The sequence below is a fragment of the Lactuca serriola genome, chromosome 9 (assembly GCF_051521515.1).
Source record: "Lactuca serriola cultivar US96UC23 chromosome 9, Lser_US96UC23_V15, whole genome shotgun sequence".
Lineage (NCBI taxonomy): Eukaryota > Viridiplantae > Streptophyta > Magnoliopsida > Asterales > Asteraceae > Lactuca > Lactuca serriola.
The window spans coordinates 99,137,673-99,164,065 of record NC_136416.1 but is presented as its reverse complement, the minus strand read 5'-3'; the positions used below and the strand labels follow the sequence as shown (position 1 = coordinate 99,164,065).

Here is a 26,393-nt window from a genome sequence, read left to right as displayed (position 1 = left end):
AACCTATATAGTATAGTGAGAAGACTCACCTGAAGCAGTAAAACTTAGAGTAAAACCACAGAAGTGGATGAGATGGATTCCCATCTCTCCTGAGCACCTATAACCATATTAATAATAATTACTCATCTTATACTTCAAGTATTACTTATTAATTGCCACCCAAACACCCCTTGATTTGTTGCTTCCCCTTTTCTTCGTTCGAACAACGGCCAACCACGAAGAATGAGCCATGAAGGGCTTGCCGAAGACGCCTACTTCCACCTTGCTCCGTCACCACCAGTTGTCGACTTCAACCCTTCCTCCTTTTGGTTTGTCGAGCACCAACAGAACCCCCCACCTACTGGCGTTTTCGTTCTCCTTTTTTTTAGTAAGATCGAGCACCGATGGTGCTCTCCATTGGTCAACTGTTGTTGTTGCTTCCTTTTTGGTTTGATTGCTACCAGAGACTAGGATGAGGAGGCCAATGGGAGCCCACCGAAGATCGAATCATTTCCCCTCACCACGATCTGCTTGACCATCAGAGCTTCACATCGTCGACTGTTTCCGTTCGTGGTTCAATTTCTCAATCAGACGAATTCGATGCCCCATCAGGACCGTCTTCCGCTTGTCTTCTCCGATCCACCCCGTCATTGCTTCCTCTTCCCCTCGATTGGTGGTCGCCAACGACGAGAGAGGACCACGAAGGCTCATCGGAAGTTGCAGGCCAACAGAAGTTGCAAAAAATGCCCAACTTCGTTTTGACATCCTCTAATGCCAAACATCCCCTAACATGTGTCGATTTGTAACCAAACATCCCCTAATGTCATAGAAGGGTAAAATCAGAAAATATGGCAATTATGACAATTTTTACCCAAATGTGCGGTTTTGTGGACATAAAAAATGAACTTAGGATACAACCGAGCATTTCTTGAAAATTTGAGGGCTTTTATGGCATTAGCCCATCAAGTATCGACGAGAACCAAGGGCATGATGAAACTTATCAATGTGCACACGAGACTCAATCCAAGTCCAAGGCATGTTGGTACCGAACCGAATTGGTACCATACCTTATACTTCTGTTTGGTTTTCTATTCTTACTTTTATTCCATTTTGGTAACAATACTTTTACTTCATTCCGATCCTGATACTTTTTCCACTTCAAATTCAAATTAAACCTACTTTCCCAAACTGAGTTGACACCGAACTAGTATCGTGCTATATATATATATATATATATATATATATATATATATATATATATAGGGGTGAGCATTTGGACCGGTGGACCGGACCGGACCGTTTTTTGGACCCCCGGGCCGGTTCTCGGTTCTAAGATATGTATCCGGTCCGGTCCGGTTTTTTTCCCTGATTATCTCAAGTCGCAAATAGGCCCTTTGATCTCTCAAGTTGCAAATCGACAGTGAGTCTCAAGTCTCAAGTTGCAAACCGTGTGGAGTCGCTCCAATCGCAAGTCGCAAGTCGATTTCGATTTCTAAATCCTCAAGTCGCAAGTCTCAAGTCTCTAGTTGATTCTAGATTTTTATGAAACTTAAGTCTCGATTCAGAAGTAATGGAATCAAAAAACGGGATTGCTAATTGGATTGGACTTGATGATGATGAAATTCAAGTAAGGGTTACGATTTTTGGTTGTTTTTTTGTTAATTTTTGTTGAAATAACAAACAATATTGTTATATTTAGTTGAATACATGTCAAAACAAAATTATTGTGATTGTATGTAAACTAAGGTTATGTTTTTTGGTTGAATTTTGTTATTTTTTGTTGAAAGTTATAAAGTATGTTGCTATATTTTGTTGATTAATTGTGAAAAAGTTTTTGTTTTGATTGTATGTAAACTAGGGTTATGATTTTTTGTTGATTTTTGTTAATTTTTATTGAATGTCATAAAGTATGTTATTATATTTAGGTTATTTGTTGTTAAAAAAAATTATTGTGATTGTATGTAAACTAAGGTTATGTTTTTTGGTTGAATTTTGTTATTTTTTGTTGAAAGTTATAAAGTATGTTGCTATATTTTGTTGATTAATTGTGAAAAAGTTTTTGTTTTGATTGTATGTAAACTAAGGTTATGATTTTTTGTTGATTTTTGTTAATTTTTATTGAATGCCATAAAGTATGTTGTTATATTTAGATTATTTGTTGTTAAAAAAAATTATTGTGATTGTATGTAAACTAAGGTTATGTTTTTTGGTTGAATTTTGTTATTTTTTGTTGAAAGTTATAAAGTATGTTGCTATATTTTGTTGATTAATTGTGAAAAAGTTTTTGTTTTGATTGTATGTAAACTAGGGTTATGATTTTTTGTTGATTTTTGTTAATTTTTATTGAATGTCATAAAGTATGTTATTATATTTAGGTTATTTGTTGTTAAAAAAAATTATTGTGATTGTATGTAAACTAAGGTTATGTTTTTTGGTTGAATTTTGTTATTTTTTGTTGAAAGTTATAAAGTATGTTGCTATATTTTGTTGATTAATTGTGAAAAAGTTTTTGTTTTGATTGTATGTAAACTAAGGTTATGATTTTTTGTTGATTTTTGTTAATTTTTATTGAATGCCATAAAGTATGTTGTTATATTTAGATTATTTGTTGTTAAAAAAAATTATTGTGATTGTATTTAAACTAAGGTTATGTTTTTTGGTTGAATTTTGTTATTTTTTGTTGAAAGTTATAAAGTATGTTGCTATATTTTGTTGATTAATTGTGAAAAAGTTTTTGTTTTGATTGTATGTAAACTAGGGTTATGATTTTTTGTTGATTTTTGTTAATTTTTATTGAATGTCATAAAGTATGTTGTTATATTTAGGTCATTTGTTGTTAAAAAAAATTATTGTGATTGTATGTAAACTAAGGTTATGTTTTTTGGTTGAATTTTGTTATTTTTTGTTGAAAGTTATAAAGTATGTTGCTATATTTTGTTGATTAATTGTGAAAAAGTTTTTGTTTTGATTGTATGTAAACTAGGGTTATGATTTTTTGTTGATTTTTGTTAATTTTTATTGAATGTCATAAAGTATGTTGTTATATTTAGGTCATTTGTTGTTAAAAAAAATTATTGTGATTGTATGTAAACTAAGGTTATGTTTTTTGGTTGAATTTTGTTATTTTTTGTTGAAAGTTATAAAGTATGTTGCTATATTTTGTTGATTAATTGTGAAAAAGTTTTTGTTTTGATTGTATGTAAACTAGGGTTATGATTTTTTGTTAATTTTTGTTGAATGTGATAAAGTATGTCGTTATATTTTGTTGATTAATTGTGATAACATTTTTGTTGTGACTATATGTAATGTAGGATACAAATGTTGACGAAGAGGAATTTATTGAGGATACACCACAAATCAATTTAGTTGATGATTCGGCAAAAGATGATCAAACAAATGTTAACAAACGAAAAAGAACAAATAGCAAAATGAAAACAAGTCACAAAAAAAAAGACTCATTTGATAAAGTTATGATAAAAGAGGATGATGGTATGGAAAGAAGATATGGAAAATGTCATTGGTGTGAAAGGCTACTAAAGGCGGATGTGGAAAGAAACGAGACTTCTAGTTTACTCAAACACGTAGGTCGGTGTCAAAAAAACCTGGATAAGCTACAAGATCCAACTCAAACCAAATTGAATCTAAAAAAGGAGTCAAATGGAGATACTAGTGTTAAAACATGGAAACATGATAATGCAAGGATCAAAAAAGCATTACTTAACCTTTTTGTGGTAGGCGAATTACCTTTCAAGTTCGTTGAAAACGAGGCTTTTGTGGAATACACCAATGCACTTAATGCTAAGGTTGTGTTGCCATCTAGACATACAATATCCCGGAATGTTTCCAAATTTTACATAGAAGAAAGAACCAAAATGCTTCAATTTTTAAGTAACCCAAAGACCGCTATACATTTGACAACGGACACTTGGACATCTTCTTGTCAAAGGACTACTTACATGGTGGTCACGACTCACTTCATAGACGAGAATTGGATGATGCACAAGAGAATTATAAACTTTAGGGAGATAGATAGCCATAAGGGAGAGGATATGGGGCGAGAATTACTCGATTGTATACGTGGATGGGGAATGAAAAATGTCATGACCATTACCTTGGACAACGCCGCTACAAACGACAAGGCAATTGACTTTTTGGTCAAAAAGTTGCCCAATCTTTACGAGGGTGGAAAGCATTTCCAAGTTAGGTGTATGGCCCACATTTTAAACCTTATCATAAAGGATGGACTAAAATACCAAAACTATCATGTTGAGTGTATCCAAAAGGCGTTACGGTACATTAGATTGTCACCACAAAGAATAAACAAGTTCAAGAAGACGATGAAAGATTGTGGCTTACAAACGAAGAAGTTTCTATGTGGTGACACTCCTACCCGATGGAACTCGACTTTCAAGTTATTGAAGTCCGCATATCAGTTACGAGAGGCATTTACGAAATTTGGCATAAGAGGTAGTATTTATTTTTAAGTTATATATCAGCTTTTCATCAAAATTATTCAGATTTTGTAATCTGTGACAGTTTAGACTATAATTTTGTTTGTTTATGTATCTTTGACAGATAAATCATATGAAAGGGATCTCGGTAGAGTACCGGAAAATTATGACTTTGAAGTTGTAACCGAAATGGTGAAATTCTTTGAAAAATTCAAAACAAAAACAGAGCTTGTTTCGGCTACATCAAAACCTTTGGTAAATCTTTTTATCCGGGAAGTCTTAGATGTGGACATACATCTAAGAAAGTGGTCAACCAAACCAATGTTTCTCGATATGGTAAAAGATATGAGGACGAAATACGACAAGTATTGGGGTGCATACAACAAGATGAATGATTTTATGTACTTTGCGGTTTTACTTGATCCTACCACCAAATCACCTTTTTTGTTACATGCTTTTAAAAAAATGATCGGGTACATGGAACCATCATTGACCCCCGCGAGCATGGACATAAAAGCACGTCAAATGGTCCGAGAGGTTGAGAATAGGATGGAAAATTTATTTATGACCTACTTGGAACGATTTGACAGCGGTGGATCATCTCAACAAGAAGCGAGTCAAATAGTCATTGATGTTGATGATGATAACGATTTTTTTTGGTGATTTTCTTTGTACGAGAGGTAGCAACTCGGATCCAACAGATAACGAGTTACGAACTTATTTGAAAGAGAATATAGTTAATTATAAAAAAGATTTCTCAATTCTCGGGTGGTGGAGAGTAAACGCCATTAGGTTCCCAACAATTGCTCGGATGGCGAAAAGTTATTACTTTTTTTTAGTCTTTCATAATTTCTTTATAAATTAATGTTGTTACAATTTAATTCTTTGTTGTTAGACATATTGGCGATACAAATCTTAAGTGTTTTTATACAATTATTACTTTTTATTAAATACTAACAACATTTTCATTTGTGTAATGTAGAGATTGCACAAACTTTAAATATGTTACATATTGATGATAATGATATGGGGAAGAAGCCAATGGAATATTAGATTATAAGTTTATGAAGTTTGTTATTTTGATTAATTTTAAAGTTTAAACTATGATTTTTGACTTTTTGTTGCTACGGTATTACTTTTGTATGTTTGTGTTAAAATTGTTAACTTTTGTTGGTGAACATGAATTATATGTTAGTTGCTTTTATTTGGAAAATTAAGTTTGCAAGTTATAATATTATACATCAATGTAGATTACTTATACTCTATTTAATTAAAGTTGTACCGGTCCAAACGTGTCCAAAAACCGGAAAACCCAGACCCGGACCCGGACACGGACATGGACATGGACACGATGCATCCGGTCCGGTCCATGGTCCACAATTTTCTCCATAACCGGTCCGGTCCAAGAGCCGATCCGGTCCAAATGCTCACCCCTATATATATATATATATATATATATATATATATATATATATATATATATATATATATATATATATATATATATATATATATATATATATATATAAGTTCGATATTCAGTTATTACTTTGTGCCATTTCGTTTTGGTACTGGTTCGGTTCCAATATTGAGCTAAGTCGCTAACTCCTACCTTGTAGATAAAAATCTGTTTATAATGTTTATTGGAAAAAGATATTCATTTCTTAATATAAGAAAACATAAAATGCTATATAATATAATATAGATATCCGTGAAAGCAAAAATATTACGCTACTATCTAAACGCAATGGGATTTGTTTCACTTATGCTTTTGATCCATTAACTTAAAATTTATGTTTTGTCTTTTATATCATCATCGTGATTTTCTCTTTTTAATTAAAATTGAATGTATATTAATAAAAACAAGTTTTACGTGGTTGAATAAAAAACATAATTGGATATCACCTCTCCCAAATGCAATATCTAATTTACTTTTTTTTAAATATAATAGATAATCGAGTTAATTCTAAAAAATAAAATATAAATATTATCATTTAATTATGTCTTGTAACATACTCTTTTAAGTGTTTTATGTATCCAACTCTATCACATAATATAAAAATGACATTTTTTTACTGTTTTATGTAATATTTTTTATATGAAATGATAAAAACAACAAATTTGTCATATTATAAGTTTAATCATAAAAATATATGTTGTGTGCCTTAGAAAAATGATACACAGTTGGTCATTATTTTTGCAATTAACCTTAAATTTTATAGCTTAATTAATAAGTTTTCCCATCAAAACCCTTTTTTCTACTCATGTGTTACCCTTTTAAGATCACTTAAACTCTCTACAAACATTAAATCGAACCTCTTCAATAACATTTTCATCTTTGACCAACAACAAACAACAAGATCGTCTACTAAGCAGCTCTGAAACTTCCGAAACGCCACAAAATGTGATAGAGCAAAAGTCTTGGTTTGTTAACAACCCTACGTAAAGATTCTACAATTGTATGTATCAACTCTCTTGTAAGTAAACCAACTATTATAAAGAAACGTGTTGCATTTTTCAATTAATCAATTTGTGCATGGTATGTTAGGGCAAAATGTGTTACATTTATCATTAAACCCTAACAATGCCTTTATTTGATATTATTAGAAGACGAAACCCAATTATGATTTCCTCAGGTGGCTTGATTCTCCAATCAATAATGATCAATATCGTTTAACTATATTTTTTGAGGCAATACTCATGCTGGCTAACTCTAAAAAAATGTGAGTCGTGTGGAAGAAGCCCATAAGCACTTGAATTTAAACATGGAAAATAAGGTTTCGCAATTGAAAGTTAAGCTACATGTATTGAAGTTGAAGTTGAAATCGCCAAAACAAATTATCATATGCTTTTGTTCTGGTGTTGTTGTGTGTTGTAGTGAAGGATTTTAGATGATAGTCTAGTGCCAGATGGTTTTATGTATCATATAAGTTTGGTTTGAGGATAGTCTTTTAATGGGATGTCTAAATGTATATGTACAAGCTTATAATGCCTTAAAGTTATATTTTGGTGGGATAGTCTTTTGGGGATAGTCTTTTGTTGATGTTGGTTAGTTATTGTACATGTTTATAATGCTTTGAAGCTTTGCCCTAATACATGTGTATTTTTGTAGAACTTTTGATACAAGTTTGTATTTTGGTGATTGCTTGGTCGTATGATTTATTCTTATTACTTGTATGGTATGTTGAAGGAACAGTATGAGACTGTGAGGTCATGAGTTTTCATGTGTTGACGAAATAATGTGAGACTGTGAGTATGATGGAATGATGTGAGGTTGTGAGCCATTAAGTGGCATGCATTGTATGTGTAGTGGAATATTTGTTATATCGAGGAACTCACTAAGCTTTATGTTTATGTTGTTAAGTTAAATGTTTTTATGGTTGTTCAGGTGCGAAACAGAAGGGCACAATGTGATTGTACACTTGCATCAGTATTATGATGCTATTAGGAAACTATTGTTGGTCTTTATAATTTAACTCAGGTTTAATATTATGATTTATGATTTGGAACAAATGGGTGTTATGTTTGTATTTAAAAGATGAGTTTTGGATGTTTAATCTTATTTTAAAAATAAAAAAATTGGTTTGAAATTTTAGACGTTACAATGTCCGTGCACATTTCTACTTGACTATCCATGATGACAATGTCCGTGCACATTTCTACCTGACTATCCATGATGTCTCTATTTACATCAACTATATTGCCCAATATCAACCTGAAATTATTAAAAATAAAATTGTTAGTACAGAATCAATGAGAGATGGTCTATTATAAGCTTGCAAATGCCTATGTGAAAGAAATAGTGAAACTTCACTATGTTCCCTTAACGATTGTATCAGATCATGGCAGGTGTTTCACATCAAGATTTTGGAAGAGTCTACAAGAGGAAATAGGTACGAAGTTGTGTTTAAGTACAACCTACCATCCATAGATTGACGTGTCACACCCCCAAACCAAGGATTGCGGAAACGTCCAGGGGTGGCGGACTTCATGTGTAGTATCATAACGAGTATAATAGTGCTCAAAGTAAATACAACCGTCATAAATATAATTGAAACAGTTACATTGTAGCATGTGTTCACATATTTAAAAATCAATTACATTATGATGACAAAGTGAAATGTTTGACGTCTGAACGTCCCATCCTAAAAAGCTGTTGTTTATCTAGTTCACTGAATTCCTGAGAATACAAGTAGTTTCGAAAAAGTGTCAACAATTAAGTTGGTGAGTTCATACCCCCACATTTTCATGTTTTCTTCAAGTTTTAGGGGCAGAATACAAGTTAAAACACCAACAACTAAACTAACCTCAAACATCAGCTTTCATCAGGAAAGTTTAGTTCCATTCACGGATTGTTTTGAACATCTTAAACTTTTTAGTTTTCAAAACTGTATTAGATACAAATATTTCAGGTTTATACCTTTAAAATGACTACTTGCATATATTCACATGATTTTTCTACAATTTATGGTGATTTTTACAAAACTGCCTATCACTATAGCTACGAATTCGGACTAGTCTATGAATATGAACATTTTCACACCAGTTAGAGACTTCTAAAAATCATAATAAAAGTTATGAACAAACTAGACACATTTTCTAAACTCTCAGAGTTTACAGATTCAGTTTTCGACTTCGTATGATTTCTCTATGATTTTTCCAAAACAGTGTAGAAATGTTAGAAACAAGTTAACAACTGATAACTTTCATCACACTTTGTAAAATGTTGAGCAAAGTGTTAATCTTTTATGATTTCACATTTTACATGTGCTTCCTGTTGTGGTATAATTATATAACAGAAAACACTCACTGATTTGTAAGAGTCCTCTATCATTACCAATAGTACAAGACAAGGCGTGATAAACATAGTTATATTTTTGCTATACGTTCGACTTACATAGAAAAGGGTTCTTTTACATTACAAACGTTTTGGATAAACTATAATAGGTATAGTTTATGTTTCGTATACGTTACAAACTCTTATGATAAACTATATTAAGTATCGTTTATGTTTCATATACATTATAAACAATTATGTTAAACTATAATAGGTATAGTTTATGTATCATTTACATTTCAAACTCATTACCAAAGGTTTCCAGTTCATATAAACAGGGTGTGAAAACAAAGTACCAGGTTTATACAAAAAGGGGTTTTCAATTCAGTTCACGTAAATCTGTTAATGAATAAATTTGTGAGACATTCGCTTCACGTTACTTCCAAAGTAACAAAATCAAAAGTCTTATAAAGTATAACCAGAGTCTCTTGTAGGGACAGTGTGATAGTTGTGTATAGATCTATATTGGGTCTAACAAACCCACACCTGAGTTGCATGCAACAGCTAGACCGGCAGGTCTGGGGTGACAAGTGTCATTTAACTTTGCGACGCCTGAAGAACGTCGTATTACGAGGCTGTCTAAGTCATAGTATGGTTATAATAACTCACATGGGGTATTAACAAAACATAAGATTTACGGGTTTTACTTCTAAATTAAACGAGTTTATGTTGATTTAAACTTGCATAAATTACTTTAAGTATGGAAAAATACTTGTACATTTCGGACTTGACTTTTAAGACTACAATGCATTTTATAAGGGAAATATTGGATTTTTTTTAACAAAATCACTTTTACAAAGAAAATGATTTTAGCATCACCTTCAAAAGCTTATGAACTCACCAACTTAATTGTTGACACTTTTTCGAAACTACTTGTATTCTCAGGAATTCAGTGAACCAAATAAACAACAGCTTTTGAGGATGGGACGCTCAGACACCAAACATTTCACTTTGTCATCATAATGTAATTGATTTTGAAATATATGAACACATGCTACAATGTAACTGTTTCAATTATATTTATGATGGTTGTATTTACTATGAGCACTATTATACTCGTTATGATACTACACATGAAGTTCGCCACCCCCGGACGTTTCCGCCATCCTTGGTTTGGGGGTGTGACATGATGGTCATAGTGAAAGGACAATTCAAACACTGGAAGATATGTTAAGAGCATGTACCCTAGAATTTTAAGGTAATTGGCATGAGCATTTACCCCTACTAGAGTTTTCCTATAACAATAGTTATCATTCGAACATTAAGATGGCACCTTATAAAGCCTTGTATGGACATAAGTGTCGTACGTCGTCTTGTTGGTTTTGAGTCGGAGAAAGGAAGTTTATGGGTCCCGAAATATTCCATCAGACTACTGAAAAGCTAAAAGTGATTACAGAAAGGATGTTAGCGGCTCAAGATCGCCAAAAGAGTTATGCTGACAAGAAGCGACGACCAATGAATTTCGAAGTCGGAGATTGAATGTTACTCAAAGTCTCACCGTGGAAGGGAATTATAAGATTTGGAAAGAGAGGAAAGTTGAGTCCAAGATTTATTAGGCTATTCAAGGTTCTTCAGAGGTTTGGGAACCAAGCTTACAAACTGGAATTACCAGAAGAACTGGATGGTATTCATAACACTTTCCATGTATTGTAACATCCTGTTTCAGATTGTTTTGTGATTTAAGGCTCGTGGGTCGTAATCTGGGTATGAGAAGGTTTTGAGGCTGTAAGGGAGAAAGTCTAGGCCAACTTTGGATATGGATAAGGTAGCTTGTGTGATAAAAGAGTTCGGATTGTGCTTCAGAGCCCAAGAGTATCGATAAAGGAGTTGGATCGATCTTTTATGAATTTTGGATTTTTGTTCGAGGAGTTTTAAGGCTATGATGTGTTTCTAGAAGCGTAGGGCTTCTCGCCACCTTTTCGTGGATATAGGGTTCTTTGGACACAGACTTATAACTAAGGAGTTATGATAGTTTGAAGTTTTGGCAAGTTTGGCCCTTGGTGGAATAAGTTGGCAGTTTAGTCCCATGTGTCAAGCAAAGGGACGCGCGGATGAACTCGGTACACCAAGTGTACCTAAAGGTACGCCCAACGTAATGATAAGGATGCCAAACCTTATTTTTAGGGTTTGGGCACTATATAAATTGATGGGTTTTATGCATAAGAAACATTCCTATGTGCTCATACAAACCCTAATGCTTGGATCTAGGTTTCACTATTGAACATGCTTTGATTCCAAGACTTACAAACCCTAATCTGGCATATAAACAACAAAAATAACATATAGAATCAGATCTAGATGTTTACCTCTTCAATTGTTGGCTTAGATCTTCTCTTTCTTCTTCTCTTGAGCTTAGAGTCACAAATGCAACTCCTCTAATGGTTCACAAACCCCACAAGCGAGAAGGTAATATGAGAGAGGGAGAGAGAGGCTAGAAATCGGCCTAGGGATCACTTAGAATCAAGGTGTAGCCGAATTCAATGCCCTAGGGGTCAAATTTATACTTACAGGTTACTAGGGTTTTAGTCTAAACCCTAATGGACAGCTTAGCCAGCAAGCAGCCCATGGAACCTTCTGGAATAAGGCCTTGGACGAAAATATCATGGTTACTCATCATAATTTCGTTCCCCTTTAAGCCCATTAGGTTTCCTTAACCCAAAACTCAACTATCATACATTTGACAGTTTATAACCCTTTATTCAATTAATCTCTTTTGATCACCAAATTAATTCCTAATTAATTTATGACCAATACTAATTAAATAAATATGATTTCTCCTTTAATATATTATTCTTATAATATATTAATAAATCATAATACTCTCTCTTTCTCCTTAAATTACCTTGTCAAGTTGCTTTGGAGAAGGCAACCCAAAAGGACCATGCACAACCGGGTCAAGTACATACCAAATATAGTTACGGGCTTAGACACTATTCCAACATAAATATCATTATAACCTCAAGACTCCCTTATGTATCAGACTCCATGGTTCTAAAACCCTAATTACAAACCCTAGCCTCCTCCAAGAGTATTGTGAGCTCCTTGTGTGCATCTTAATGGGTTTTGGTGTTCATTCAAGATTTGGGACTTGATGCAAGTTGGTGGATCAAAGGGAAGTCTTGTAGATCTGAACTCTCTTCTTCATTTCTAGCTCATTAGAGGTATAAAGCTCAAACCTTGCTCATTTGAAACTTAGATCTAGTATTATATGAGTTTTGGTCCCATTTTGGTCTCATGGGTGAGATCTAGTGGTTTGCCATCACTCCAGGGGCTTTGAGTTGCTACTCTTAGTATCTATGAGGTCATTAGTTCATAAAGGTGCTTGCTTGACGCTTATGAATAGACCATGTATGTGTTAAGGTGGTTTTTATGGGTCTTAAGGATTAATTTGCATTGTTGAGCCTCTTTAAGACGTGCAAACTGATAAAGTTGCCAACTTTATCAGTTAAGAGTGAATTTCGAAGTCCCTGAAGTTTGGATGCAAAGAGCTTAATTGGTTAAGTCAGGAAATCAATTTTGGTTAAGTCGAGTTACGCCCCGCGTAAGAGTTGGTACGCCCAGCGTACTGTGTATGAGTCGCGATCTGGTTCACTGTGTACGCCCAACGCACTACATTCAGCTGGGCTTGGACTTGTAGTGTTTTGGGCTTCGCGTTCTTGGGCCACTTTTTTGCGTTGGGCCTTTTTGGGCCATCTGAGATCAACTTTTTGCGACTAGGGATTATTTGGATTTTGGTTTAGGTCCATATAGGGTTGGGCCTAATTTGGAAGATTGGGCCATTAGTGGGCCCTTGTGAATCCTTTGGTTTTGGGCTGTGGTGGGCCCAATGGGTTTGGGTCATTAGTGGGCTTGCTTATATGGGCTATCTTTGGTCCTTGGGATGGAGTCTATCCTTGTTTAGTTATTGATTATGGTGTTGGGTGTTTGGATCAGATCAAGAGTGATTAGTAGCAACAACGACAGTGTAGGATTAATCGTGAAGCGTTGAGGTGAGTCTTCTCACTGTTCTTACATGTGTGGTAATTCATGAGTGACCCGAGGGTCTTATTTGTGTTATTGACCGGAGGGTCTTATCTATGTTGTTGACTGGAGGGTCTTATTTATATTATCGATCGGAAGGTCTTATTTGTATTACTGACCGGAGAGTCTTATCTGCTTTATGTGATATTATGCTTTATGTCTTTGTAACTTATGATGTTATATTATTTTGTATATATGTTGAGCTATGACTAGAGGGTCTTCACTGTGACACATAATTGGAAGGTCCATACCGAGCCGTGAGACTGGAGGGTCTTCACTGTGACACATGACCGAAGGTCCATATCGAGCCATGAGACTAGAGGGTCTTCACTGAGACACATAACCCGAGGGTCCATATCGAGACATAGCCATGAGAGGCTTATTATTTGTGTATGTGGTATTTTAGGTAACTCATTAAGCTTCGTGCTTACAGTTTTTGTGTCAAATATGTTTCAAGTACATCTCAGGAATGCAAGAAGGCGGAGGCATGATTGTACACATCCGTCGGCTTATGGAGATTTGAGGATTTTGGGATACTCTGATATTGTTTTTATAATAACTTACAATATATGTGATGACTTTACTTTATGAGTAATATTTTGAGGATTAAAAATGGAAATTTTGTCATGAAATTTGAGGCATTACATGTGTGTTATTTAAGGAAGTTCACGGGAGAAGTTCCTAATATAATTCCACTTTCGGAGTTAAGGATTGCTGAAGATAGGAGGTTAATTGAGGAGCCTGAAGCGATTTTTGACTGTAATTAAGATGAAGAAATTGTCACACAAGATGGTCGAATTAGTTCTAGTGCGATGGAAACATTCAATGGGTCGAACCTCACCTGGGAGATAGAGAGTGACATGATGAGTCTCTATCCACATCTGTTTGTTGATGCATGATTTCGGAACAGAATCATCCTAAGGGGGAGAAAATTGTAATGTCCGCGATTCTGGCTAAGCATTATTATGATGATGTAATAGTAAGGGTCAACAATTGTAACCTATTTTGAAGTAATGAAAAAGAATTATTTGAGTATTATGCTATTTATGTGTAAATTATGTGCAATATATGTGCTTATAACAATATAATAAAATAAGAATAAATATGTGTCTAAAATAAAATAATTATAGAGCCAATATCTTTGAATAAAGTTGAAGTAGTCGCAACAAAGATTCTGGAGATATAAGGAACGCCGAAATCTGACTTATAACAAAGAAGTTATGACTCATCGAAGTTTCACGATTAAACCGACACGGCTCCATGTATTGTAAAAAGTAAATTTTTGACAAAAATACTTTTTAGACTTATCAATCTAAACAAAAGTCGTAGTAGTCGTTAAACCGGGAGCATGCATATAGAGAACGTCCAAATCTGACTTCATTTGAGAATGTTATGATTTTTCGAATAACAGTGTACAGTTCGGAAATCGAATTTTAGATAGATCGATTATTAGTCGACAAAATCAAAATGAGAATTGAAGATCTCATTAATAAGAGCTCAAGGATATAAAGACAGTCGAAAACGGACGTCGGATGATAAAATTATGAATTTTTAACGGACTTTAACTGTCTAAGCCGGCTAAAATATAACTTTAAAAATAAATTCAAAATTAGCCACCGTCGCCTAAATGAAATTTGTAGATCTCATCGATAGCTGCACGTGGATATAAATAACGTCAAAAACGGAGCTCGTATGCGAAAGTTATGGATTTTACAAGATTAATAATTTTAAGATTAACAAGAGGGCGATACGTGTCGCGATCTGGCACCCACCTCTCTCCCCACGGCTTGCCACCAGATGCTGTAGTGCATTATGGCTAGTGTAATGGATATGTATGCTGCACAGAACCCTTAAAAACCCATTACACGCCGCGTAATTTTTGAGTACGCCCTACGTATTGGCAACTTATAAATAGAACTTGATTTTTACTCTTTTCTTCACACCATTCCATTTTACTCTCTACCACCCCCCCCCCCCAGGCCTCAATTCCTTTCTCTAGCACTTCCTAAGTGTTATTAGTGAAGCCTCGGAGCGCCATAAATCCCCGAGAAATAGAGCTTTCAGGTTAGAAGTTATGTCCACGCAGAGTTCGGTTTCTCGCTAAACCACATGTAAGTTGAGTTATGTTTACCGTACTTTAAGTATAACTTATGTTTAAGTTCATTATCTTTATTATGAACCTATAAGAAATATTTATCAGTGATTCCAAGTCGTTATAATGATTGATCTACTTACGGGAGAGGGGCCTAGAATGGTCACGTTGGCTTGGTTGTTGGATTTTAGAAAAGCTATACGCTGAAATGATCCTGCCTCCCAACAGTCATGCTTGGATGATCCTTACTTCATAGATCTTGAAATATACTTTTAATTAATGATGAATCTAGACTAATAATTAGTCGCAATAAATATTAGACTAAGACGTAATGATAATGATACTAGGTTACGTCAAAGGAAAAGACAGTTGCTAGAAGCGAACCAGTGTTCGAATTTCGAGTCGTCACTTTAACAAGTGAGTGCATAGTTGCTTTCATCTTACACATAGATATGATTTATTTAATATAAATTACATGTTGTATGTGCCTATTATCTATGTTCCTGATATCTATGTTGGATGAATGGGTTATACATGTTTTACTTGATTTAAATTGTATATGTATTTTATACCTATAATTATGTTAGGTAAAGATGGGTAGATGAAAGCTGATATAGATGATGAAAGATGAAAGATAAGATAAATGATAAGAGTCCTTGACTTTAAAGATGATCCAGTCGTTTAGTGGAGTATAGATGACGACCACGGACTATTCTAGACAGTATAATGTAACACTAGCAAGCTTGCAACCTGTAGGTGTTTTTGAATTAAGTGTTCACAAAGTGTACTCCATCCTCCTCATGGTTTCCTTATTGACATATATTGTTGAGGAATCCCCAAAGCATTATTGTCTATCACGAAGATACTCCTTAGGATATGTCCCTTTAATTAGATGCTTTAGGGACAAAAAGTGAGGATAACAGGAATGGGTAATCGAGTTGAATGATTTGATGAAAATAAAGAATTTAATTATTGTGGGTTGAAAACCCTATGTGCTCACCAGGCTCCCAAGTCTGACCCACTCAGTTTCTTGTATTACAGGTAGTGACACAAGAGCACATGTGTGATGAAAAGCTGAGAGACTTATGGATTATAGGTCAGTAGAATAATAAATGTTTGTAAGGCCTGTACTATTTCTGTTTATGCTTATGTATTGTATTGACGATGACATCACAATGTTTTTAGTATAATTAAAATACATTTATTCGGAAATTCTTTGATAATATCTTTGTCATAATTTTTTGGAACAAATTCCGCAATATTATTTTTCAAAAGGATACTCTGATTTTAAATAAAGCATAAACAAATCGGTCTTTTCTGGCCGTGAAATTGGAGATGTCACAGTATGAAAGCATACGCTGTTGAGAGTTTGAAAAATCTGTGATGATGCTTAGCCTATGTATCGTAGCCTATCACACGCACCAATCCATTATTGTCATATCTTCTTCTTTAAAGTTTTATGATTCAATGTATGATACCAGAAGCTGATGAGAACTTGACAAATCTGTGTCGCTGTGTATATCATGTATCGTGGTATATTACACGCACATACCCACTGTCGCCCTACGAAGCTTCTATCAAAGAAGTTAATAATTAAGTGTATAAAACCATACGATGACGAGACTTTGCAATTCTGTGTAAGTGATCTACTATTGCAACAACACAATAGTGTGATACACCAAATCCTCTCTTATCTTTTAACATTATTTTGGACTTTCTTTTCATTTTAGGTTACTTGCTATCTTCTTAAAAAATGCAGTGTTTATTGATGTTGTCAAAAGAGGGAGGAAGAGAGAGAGAGAGAGAGAGAGAGAGAGAGAGAGAGAAATGTTTAGTTCTGGTAGGTTGTCACTTGATCATTAATACAATAGTAAAGAATGAGGTAATTTAGTGGGGGGGATCTAAGAAGGAGCATAAATCAACATTTTACTTCAGATGGAGTAGGTTCATTTATTCTTTCATTCTTTATTAGTTTGGTTTTGACATCATCAAATATGGGGAGATTAGTGGGACACATATTTATATAGATTTGATGATGCAAAATATATACATTATAATTATAGTTTATCTTCTCATTCTGATAGTCAGTCTTGTCTAAATAAGTGTATATAATATAACTTAGACAAGTTGATCTGTCAGAGTTTGTTTAGTTACTTAATTTGAAGATATGTTGATGGAAAATCATATGTCGAAGACTGAAGATCATCTCCTGGTGAGCAAATGAACCTAAAGATTCTATCAGCACCAAAGACACTGAAAGTATTATCAGCATGAAGACAACATTCACTGAAGACTGATCAATGTGTCCAGACGCTGATGTTCTTACACTGATGACACATTGTTCAGGTGATACACTGATGACACATGTTGATGGTTATTCTCTCTAGTTGAAGCTGAAGTTGATTAAAGCAACTCCCTGACGCTGACGTTGAGAGTTAATGATTTGTATTGTAATATGAGAGTTTGAGTTTCTGTAGAGATAAATCTGAGAGTTCTTGGTGAGTTCTTACATTGTACTCGTTCTCTTGGTGAGAACATTTTTCATTGTGAAAACCCGATAAATAGTATTGATTCTTTTTGTCAAATACTTGTGTTATTATTCCACACTTCTATTAGATTCATACACAAGTGTTAGGGTTTGAGGCATTCATAGATTTTGGTGTATTGATGAATATATCACTAGGTATTTGATGTAGTTTATCTAAAATAAAATCAAATCCGACTCTTATATCATAATTAGTAGGGGTGACAATTGTTGACACGACACGAAACGAAATTGGGACAAAATTGAAATTTGAAGACAAAATTGCAAGAATGGTCCCCGTGGTATGTCAAAACTAGCAACTTTGGTCCAAATGGGTTTGGCTTGCAAGGATGGTCCAATAGTTTCGTTTTGTTGCGAGTTTAGTCCAATTTCCTATGAGCTTTTTTATAATGACGGATTTTCCCCTTATTATTTTCTTTTCTATTTTTCTTTTATTACAATAATTAACAAACAATTAAAAATAAAACAAAAATAAAATACTTCTCTCTCTCTCTCTCTCTCAATTTTAGGAATTGAAACTATTTTCGTCGTTATCAAATCCACACAACCAAGTTCATGATCTTTTACACACATCTCCACCTATAAAGAGACCTGCAACAAATTGACTTGATTTCGAAAATGATAGAAAATCGATCCACCGCAGAAACCCATAAAGAAAAATTTTGAACCCAGAAAACAAAATATGAAACTGTTCTTAAACTGGGTTTACACACCCTTTTCATCTTCCTTGAATATGATCCCGAGTTTCTTTCGGAGTAGGGGCAAGATCAGTTTTTGACTTACCTTCTTCCAATTACTTCTCTCAATTAGAGAACATAATGTCCCCTCCCCCTCCAATTAGTTTCCTTTCTATTGAGTTGTGTTCTTGAAGCTCTGGGCATGAACGATAGCAACTGAAACATAGTCACTCTGTTCATCAATTAATAGTTTGCTAATACATTTCGTGGCTGCAATTTCAATTCATTTGTTAATAAGCTTGTGATAATCGATTTGTTGGATCAAGGGTATGGTTGTGATAATCGATTTCTTAGATTAATGGCCATCCACGTGAACTACAATTGTCGGAGATCAGAACATAATATCGTTTCTCCTCCCTTGCAACTGTCGTTCAACCTGTCATCTATATTCCTAAAAATCAAAACCCTAAAACTATGTTAACCACCATCGTTGACAACGAATTCAAAAATAGAATTTGGAATGTGGGTCAACTACTCACGATTCACTTGTGATTCTAGTCTAAGACACAAACATAAGACAAAACAATAAAAAGCATGCACATATATGGGGAAGGGCGGTGATTATCGCGTCCACAAGTCGATGACGACAATAAGCAACCGACAGTGGTCGAGAGATGTAATCCAAATCGATGGCGCTAGGGTTTCTAGGAGGTGGTGTCGTCGTCGGAGTCGATAGGTAGTATGTGATGCAGTGATGGTCGATAATGGCTATGGAGGGGGTTATGAAGGTGGAGGTCGGAATAGGGGAAGGAGACTAGCAGTGTACGGTGGGTATTTTATGAGAGAGAGAGAGAGAGAGAGGAAGGGAGAGGGGGTATTTTATTTTTGTTTTATTTTTAATTGTTGTAATAAAAGAAAATGAAAAATAAAATAATAAGGGGCAAATCCGTCATTATAAAAAACTTCATAGAAAATTGGATCAAACTCGCAACAAAACGAAACTATTGGACCATCTTTGCGAGCGAAACTCATTTTGGACCAAAGTTGCTAGTTTTGACATACCACAAAGACCATTCTTGCAATTTTGTCAAATTTGAATTCGTCTTCGTGTCATGTTCGTGTTCAAAATTCGACACGAAATTGACACGATTTAACATTTATTTGTTATGTTTGTCGTGTTTTTCGTGATTAAATATTAATTAAATAAACTAATTGTTATATTATGTTATCTTTGTCTTGTCGTGTTTGTCGTTTTTTAATTGGTTCGTTTTCGTGTTAGTTAAAAAAAACACGACATCGTGTCGTGTCATGTTCGTGTTACAAAAAATCTTGTCGTGTCGTGTAGAAACACGACACGATGACCCGATTTGCCACCCCTAATAATTAGCAATCCAGAAATCTAATATAGAACAACCAAACAACATATGCATAGTTTGATGATGAATGAATCAAGAACCAAATGAGAAATATGATACTTAACATCATCATCCATGCATACATGATAATATGATATAATGATACATTACATACAAAAAGTTGCCTTCAAAGTGGTCAATGTCAACAACCTCATGTTCTTCCACTGACAAAGCCTAGTCGTCAAATAAGTCATCCATGTTCTCATCTTACCTAGTATTCCACAAACCCCCATGTGATCCATATTCCGAAATGTTCCATTTTTAAGAAGAGAGTTTCTGGTTCCTTTTCTTTGCAGTCCTAGCAAGAGCATTACATATTTCCTTCTTCCGTTTGGAAGCAATCGTTCTTGTAGTGTTTATTGGTTGGGTGGGACCCACATGACACTTGGCATCATTCGCCTCATCATTCTTGTGACCTTTTAGAAGAGCATCTTTTACTAAATACTTTAACCTCCATAAAGTCGATTCACTCTGTATTATCATATAACACAAAGTTGTTTATTTTTTGGAGCAAAGGGTAAAATGGTCATTTACACGGTTCATATTACCTGAGAATCAATATCAAGGTCAACCTCTAGAGCAGTTGAGTTGAAACCCGGATTATGTCGAGCCACAATATCAAGTGCCTTGCTAAGATCCTCAGGACACAAATGAGTCATAGCTATCCCAAGGTTTCTTTTCTCTTCAATCGACATTTTCCTGAATATATATTTTATTTTATTTTTTCAGCTTCTACATGTTTGTTACACCTGACAGACGTACTGTGTTTGACATTCATTTTACAGAGACTGTGACTGACGTACACAGAAATTGTATTTTTTTTGTCCTACCCAAAAAGATGGGACAGGGACTCGCTCTTGATCTCTCTTTTCTGAAAAAGACGAAAATACCCTTACAAACCTGCATTTCTGAACAACAGTCTCTCGGAGATCTTCCAAGTACATATCGGCTTCATAAAGCTGACATAAAATAAATGTCAATTAATGCAACTTTTATTCTTCTGATGCTATAATATTAATACACAAATAAATAAAAACTCTTTTACCTCATTACAAAGTTCTCTAGCTATTTTAGCATGAGCAGTTTCCTGAGCACGCTGCAGATTCAACAATGCTTCTGCTTCCTCCTCTTCTCGCCTTTTTTCCTGCTCATATAACATAAAAAAAAAAAAATTAAGAAAATGCAAGAAATAGCATTGGCAACTGTAATAATTACATTTACCTCTTCAGTAACCCTTGGTAAAAACTGAAGCCATTTCTCTTCAAACTTCTCCAACAAAGTTTTAGCCATCATATGAACATCACTTTTATCATCATTATATTTCATGGCATTCTGAAAAACCAATCTCACATCTGAACATATATCACGAACATGTTTATATTCTGTCCCATCTTTCGCCTCCATTAGGTTTTTTATTGTACTGAAGTCCATAGGCCTATCAATTACCTAATGCAACAATTATTTTAATTAAATATTATAAATCTATTTATATATATGGGTGTTAGTGCTACCTCGTAATAGTCACGCAATCCAAGACCTTCAACATCTACAGGTTGCATAAATGGCCAGGCCCATTTGTGTTGTGTTATCTGTAATAATATGATTATGGAATTTACACTAATTAAAATTTCAATCCAAAAAGAAAAATGCATTCTTGAAATTATTTTTTTTATATTATATAACCTGACGCAAAATTGAGCCAAATTGTCGCATAATCTCTTGCATTCTCTTAGCAGCAACTGCCTCTCTGCGTGCTAAATCTTGTTGGTGTTTCTTGAATCCAGGAATATGCTTTCCTTTCTCTTTATCCTTCACAAATGAGGTTTTCTGAGAAGCATTAGATTGTTTTTTGCTTGACTTCAAGTAGAATTGCTCAACCTCATTTACTCTTTGCTCAAGCTGCAACAAGAAAGCATAAAGCTAAGATGAAAACACATTCAATTCAATCACCAAGAGGACAGGGTATACATAGAAACGCCATAATTGAATTCAACCAACAAAAACTAAGCATAAATGTAAGTAGATGTGAATTTTACATTCAAAATGCTTGTAGATCAAGTAAGAAAAGATCCATGTTTCACCTTCTCAACCCTGGCGAACAAATCATCTACTTTATGCCCAATATCATCCACATTAGCAGCATTACTTTCCTCCATCTTCTCTAACTGATCATCTCCAATATCCATGACCAATTCTTCTTCCATTTCCTTCTTGCTGATACAAGAAAAAAATCCATGAAAACAAATTAGTAACGATTCTTACAACAAGAGTTCAATAATTAATACAATTATCAGATAGATCTTATTCAGTACATGAATTGCAAATATATTTTGGAATAGAAAACGAAATTAGCTTCATCAATTTACTTAATATCGAACATAGCGATGTAATTGTGCACAAACTTGTTCGACTTAATATTATCATGCTTATTGCGATAATTAATTCAAATTGAACTGATAATGACACAAGTAACGACGATTCTGATCATACAACAGCTTGCACGAAAAATAGAAAGAGAGATTTGTACCAGAACAAATAATCGAAAGATGAATCAGCGGGGTGGGAGAAAGGGAGAGATATATGTTACCTCAGCTTTGCAATCTTACGTCGCCAGCGCCAGAAAAAGGATGGATAGAGGCGGAAAGACGCCTCAGTCACTACGCGCCGGTTAAGAACGAGATGCCGCCGTTAGGATATGGAGAAAAGTGTCCGGCCGGGAAGTTACTGACGAGTCAAGGGAGTTTGGTGTTAGAAGCCGTAGAGGTTTTTTCGCTTGGATCGATTTCTTGACGACTAAAAAGACAAACTAAATTTCATCCACGTTCAAAAGACCCTTGTTATTACGAACATGTGTTTTTATACACCAAAGTGATAAAATTATCAATTTGGCCCCCTTTTTTCATTTTTCTCTTTATTTTCTAAACTAGGGTCGGCCAGTTGTACAAAATAGAATAATATAATTAAAATATGGATACATATGGTTCCGCTGCATCACAAACAGCAATCGTGAAAAATAGCCATTCTAGAACAATCATTTGATCGGACCTTATTGGATATATAATTTAGGTATAATGACTTGAAAGGGTAACGAACTTTTGACGTTTTTCACATTTAGTCACTAAATTTTTTTTCGTTATCTATTTGCCATTGAACTATTGAAACTGTTCACATTTTACCCTTATGACCGGCTGTTACCGGTCATAAGGGTAAAATGTGAACAGTTTCAATGGTTTAGTGGCAAATAGATAACAAAAAAAAGTTTAGTGACTAAATATGAACAAAATCGAAAGTTCGTTTCCCTCTAAAAAGTTCAATGACTAAATGTGAACAAACTTCCTCTTGTATTATGTTTTAGCAAATTATTTATTTTTGTTAAATTATAGCAACATTTGTTGATGAAGAAATCTATGAAATAAAAAAAACAAAACCCATAAAATATATTTAAAAAAACAAAAAACCGAAACCGAAATAAAAAACCAATGGTTTGACATTTTCCAAAATAAAAAATCAAAATTTCCAATCTGATTTTAGTTTTACAAAAAAATGAATCATTCTCACTGATGTGAATTATGACCATTGGTTTGTGATATTTGTATAATTAGCCATATGTTTACTATAGATTTTTATTCATTCTTAGCTAATTATGTGCATAATGTCGACAAAAGGTACTTAATAATGCTTAAATTGTGTTTTCAGTCCAGAAGACATGCTTGAAAGTAATAAGGAATAAGGAGAAGCAATTAGAGACCAAAGAATGAAGAAAAGGGAAAACACCCACATCTACTCGGCGAGTCCACGGATCTACTCAGAAAGTTCATGAGAATGTTCCCGAAGCAAAGTCAAGAATCCTTGTCGTACACGGATTTTACACGTCTACTCGGCGAGTTGGGGGACCTACTCACCAAGTTGCCCCTGTTTTGTGATAAGTATAAATAACGGGTCTTATTCTGAATTGGGGACTTTTTCTGGCTTCTTGGAGTTACACCTGCGATTGAAGAACCCTTTGGAGACCTGAAGAACCCTAACCTTTGATCTTTAGAAGACTCAAGGCGAATTAGGTTATATTTCCCACTTAATCTTAGGATTGAATTATGTCTAGCTTAGTTAAATTCATTTTTGAGCTTGTTTCCACTGTAATCATGAGCTAAATTCGTATTGTTTCTGTTTAGGAAAAACCAAGTTACTCCTATGGTTTAATTATTACTTTTATTGATTGTTTATTGGTGATTTTATTAAATTAAGTTTGTTAAAGAACCTTATGCATTAACCACAGCTATTTTCTGTTAATTAGAAAACAATTAAATTGCATGAACATCTCTTAATTGTTAACCTCATATGTTTATGTGAACACTTTATCATATGCCTAGGAATAATGAACATGAAACTAGGATTAATTAGAGAATGGGTAAATTAATGTGCGAGCTTGTTTGAGAAACCAACAAACAAGAGGTTAATTGAATCACCAACTTGATTAACCAATTACAAATCTTATTTAATCCAAATAATTGAACTAGGGAATTAATTAGTTTAAACAATTGGCCACTGCTTGAATTGATTAATTGTCTAAGGGTTAGTAATAGTGAACATGAATCTAACCACTATAGTTGGTAACCAATAACAATTAATTTATCATATTATTATACAAATAACCATAGGAGTGAATTGGTTGGACCTAAACAGAAACTCTTTATCAATTTTGGTGAATTTTTACTTGTTTTAGTTGTTAGTTAATCACTTGTTAGGTGGTGTGTTTAAGTTTCTAGTCTTGTAAAACTAGAGAAAAACCTTTACTTTTATTACTTGTTTAGTTAAAATTAGTTATTAGTTTAATTTCCGTTCCTTGAGTTCGACAATCTACTTATCCAACTATACCACTAAAAGACAGGTTCACTGCCTTTGTGTGCTAAATTTATAATTTAAAAGTAGGAATAAAACCAGTGCATTTTACACACATCAGTTTGACATGCGAATTTTGTGACATCCCATGAATACGTAGTTACAACATCGTCTGAACTCGTAATTCATAGTAAGGGGTTAGAGTATTATCACATGAATACATAGTTACAACATCGCCTGAACTCGTAATTCATCACCTATAAGTTATGGGTCTGCTGGTGTTTCCACTGGGTTGTCTAGAATAGTCCGTGGTCGCCATCTATACTCTGGTAGATGACTACATCGCCACATTGCCGGTTAAGGTTATGGTATCTCCTTTCATCCTACATCACCTATTCATCATCATCTATTTACCTAACTATCATCACCTTTCTATCATCACCTATCTCTCATCATTTTATTTCATCACACACCAACTATTTCATCTACCCATGTTTCATCTGCAACATACTTGTAGATATAAAATAAATATACCGTTTAAATCTTTTAAAACATGTATAAAATCGTTCATCCAACATAGACATCAAGTATTCAAATAATATGCACACTTAACACGTAATTTATATAAAATACTTCATATCTATGTGTAAGATGAAAGTAACTATATATACCATAAAAATCCCATAAATGCTTCCTAACTTCAAACCCCAAGGTTTACTCTACTAAAGCTTCATATTCTCGGCTCTCTGGACCTAGAAGGGTCCAAATTCCTAACTTCAAACCCCAAGGTTTACTCTACTAAAGCTTCATATTCTCGGCTCTCTGGATCTAGAAGGGTCCAGATATATAACACAAACTTGCAAGAGGGGTTTGAGGCATTCAAAACCCCAAAGATGAAGTGATTCAAGCCCTAACCTCAAAATGGAATCTACACAATAAGGAAGGAAAGGGGTTCATTTTTGTACCTCAGAATGAAGCTCCTTGCTTGAATAACTCAGAATAATAACCTTCCTTAGTCCCTCTTGCTGGAACTCTTATCCTTTCTTGCAAAACACACCAAAAAGCTCAAGATAGCTCTTCCTCTCACTCTACACACTCAAGCTCGCTAGGGTTCTCACTTATGGGAAAGGTAGTCACAATTGAAGGCCATAAGTGCCTTTAAATATGGCTCGGGCTCAAAGATTTAGGGTTTCTGCCAACAGCACGGACTCGTCGAGTCGCCTCACCGACTCGTCGAGTCCATTCATTAATCCGAGTCATCAGTCGCGACCTTACTCGACGAGTTGAGGCGTCAACTTGTCGAGTCTTTCTTCTTAACTCAAAAAAAAAATACTTAAATTATGATACCTGGAAATCCGGATGTTACATTTTGTTTTTTTTATTTCATAGATTTTTTCATCAACAAATGTTGCTACAATTAAACAAAAATAAATAATTTGCTAAAACATAATACAATATGAAGTTTGTTCACATTTAGCTATTGAACTTTTTAGAGGGAAACGAACTTTCGATTTTGTTCACATTTAGTCACTAAACTTTTT

General features: G+C 34.3%; 1 protein-coding gene across 1 annotated transcript; it reads right to left on the bottom strand.

Moving 5' to 3' along the window:
* Nucleotides 1-20,045: 20,045 nt before the first annotated feature.
* Nucleotides 20,046-22,839, bottom strand: LOC145074650 (transcription factor GTE6-like). Its single transcript, XM_079020991.1, has 9 exons — nt 22,604-22,839; nt 22,098-22,230; nt 21,700-21,915; nt 21,528-21,605; nt 21,238-21,462; nt 21,062-21,160; nt 20,917-20,975; nt 20,565-20,715; nt 20,046-20,487 (listed from the first exon to the last, which is right to left on the bottom strand). Exons 2-9 carry the CDS (start codon nt 22,218-22,220, stop codon nt 20,278-20,280), a joined length of 1,161 nt encoding a protein of 386 aa, XP_078877117.1. The 5' UTR covers nt 22,221-22,230; nt 22,604-22,839; the 3' UTR covers nt 20,046-20,277.
* Between the last annotated feature and the right edge of the window lie 3,554 nt (nt 22,840-26,393).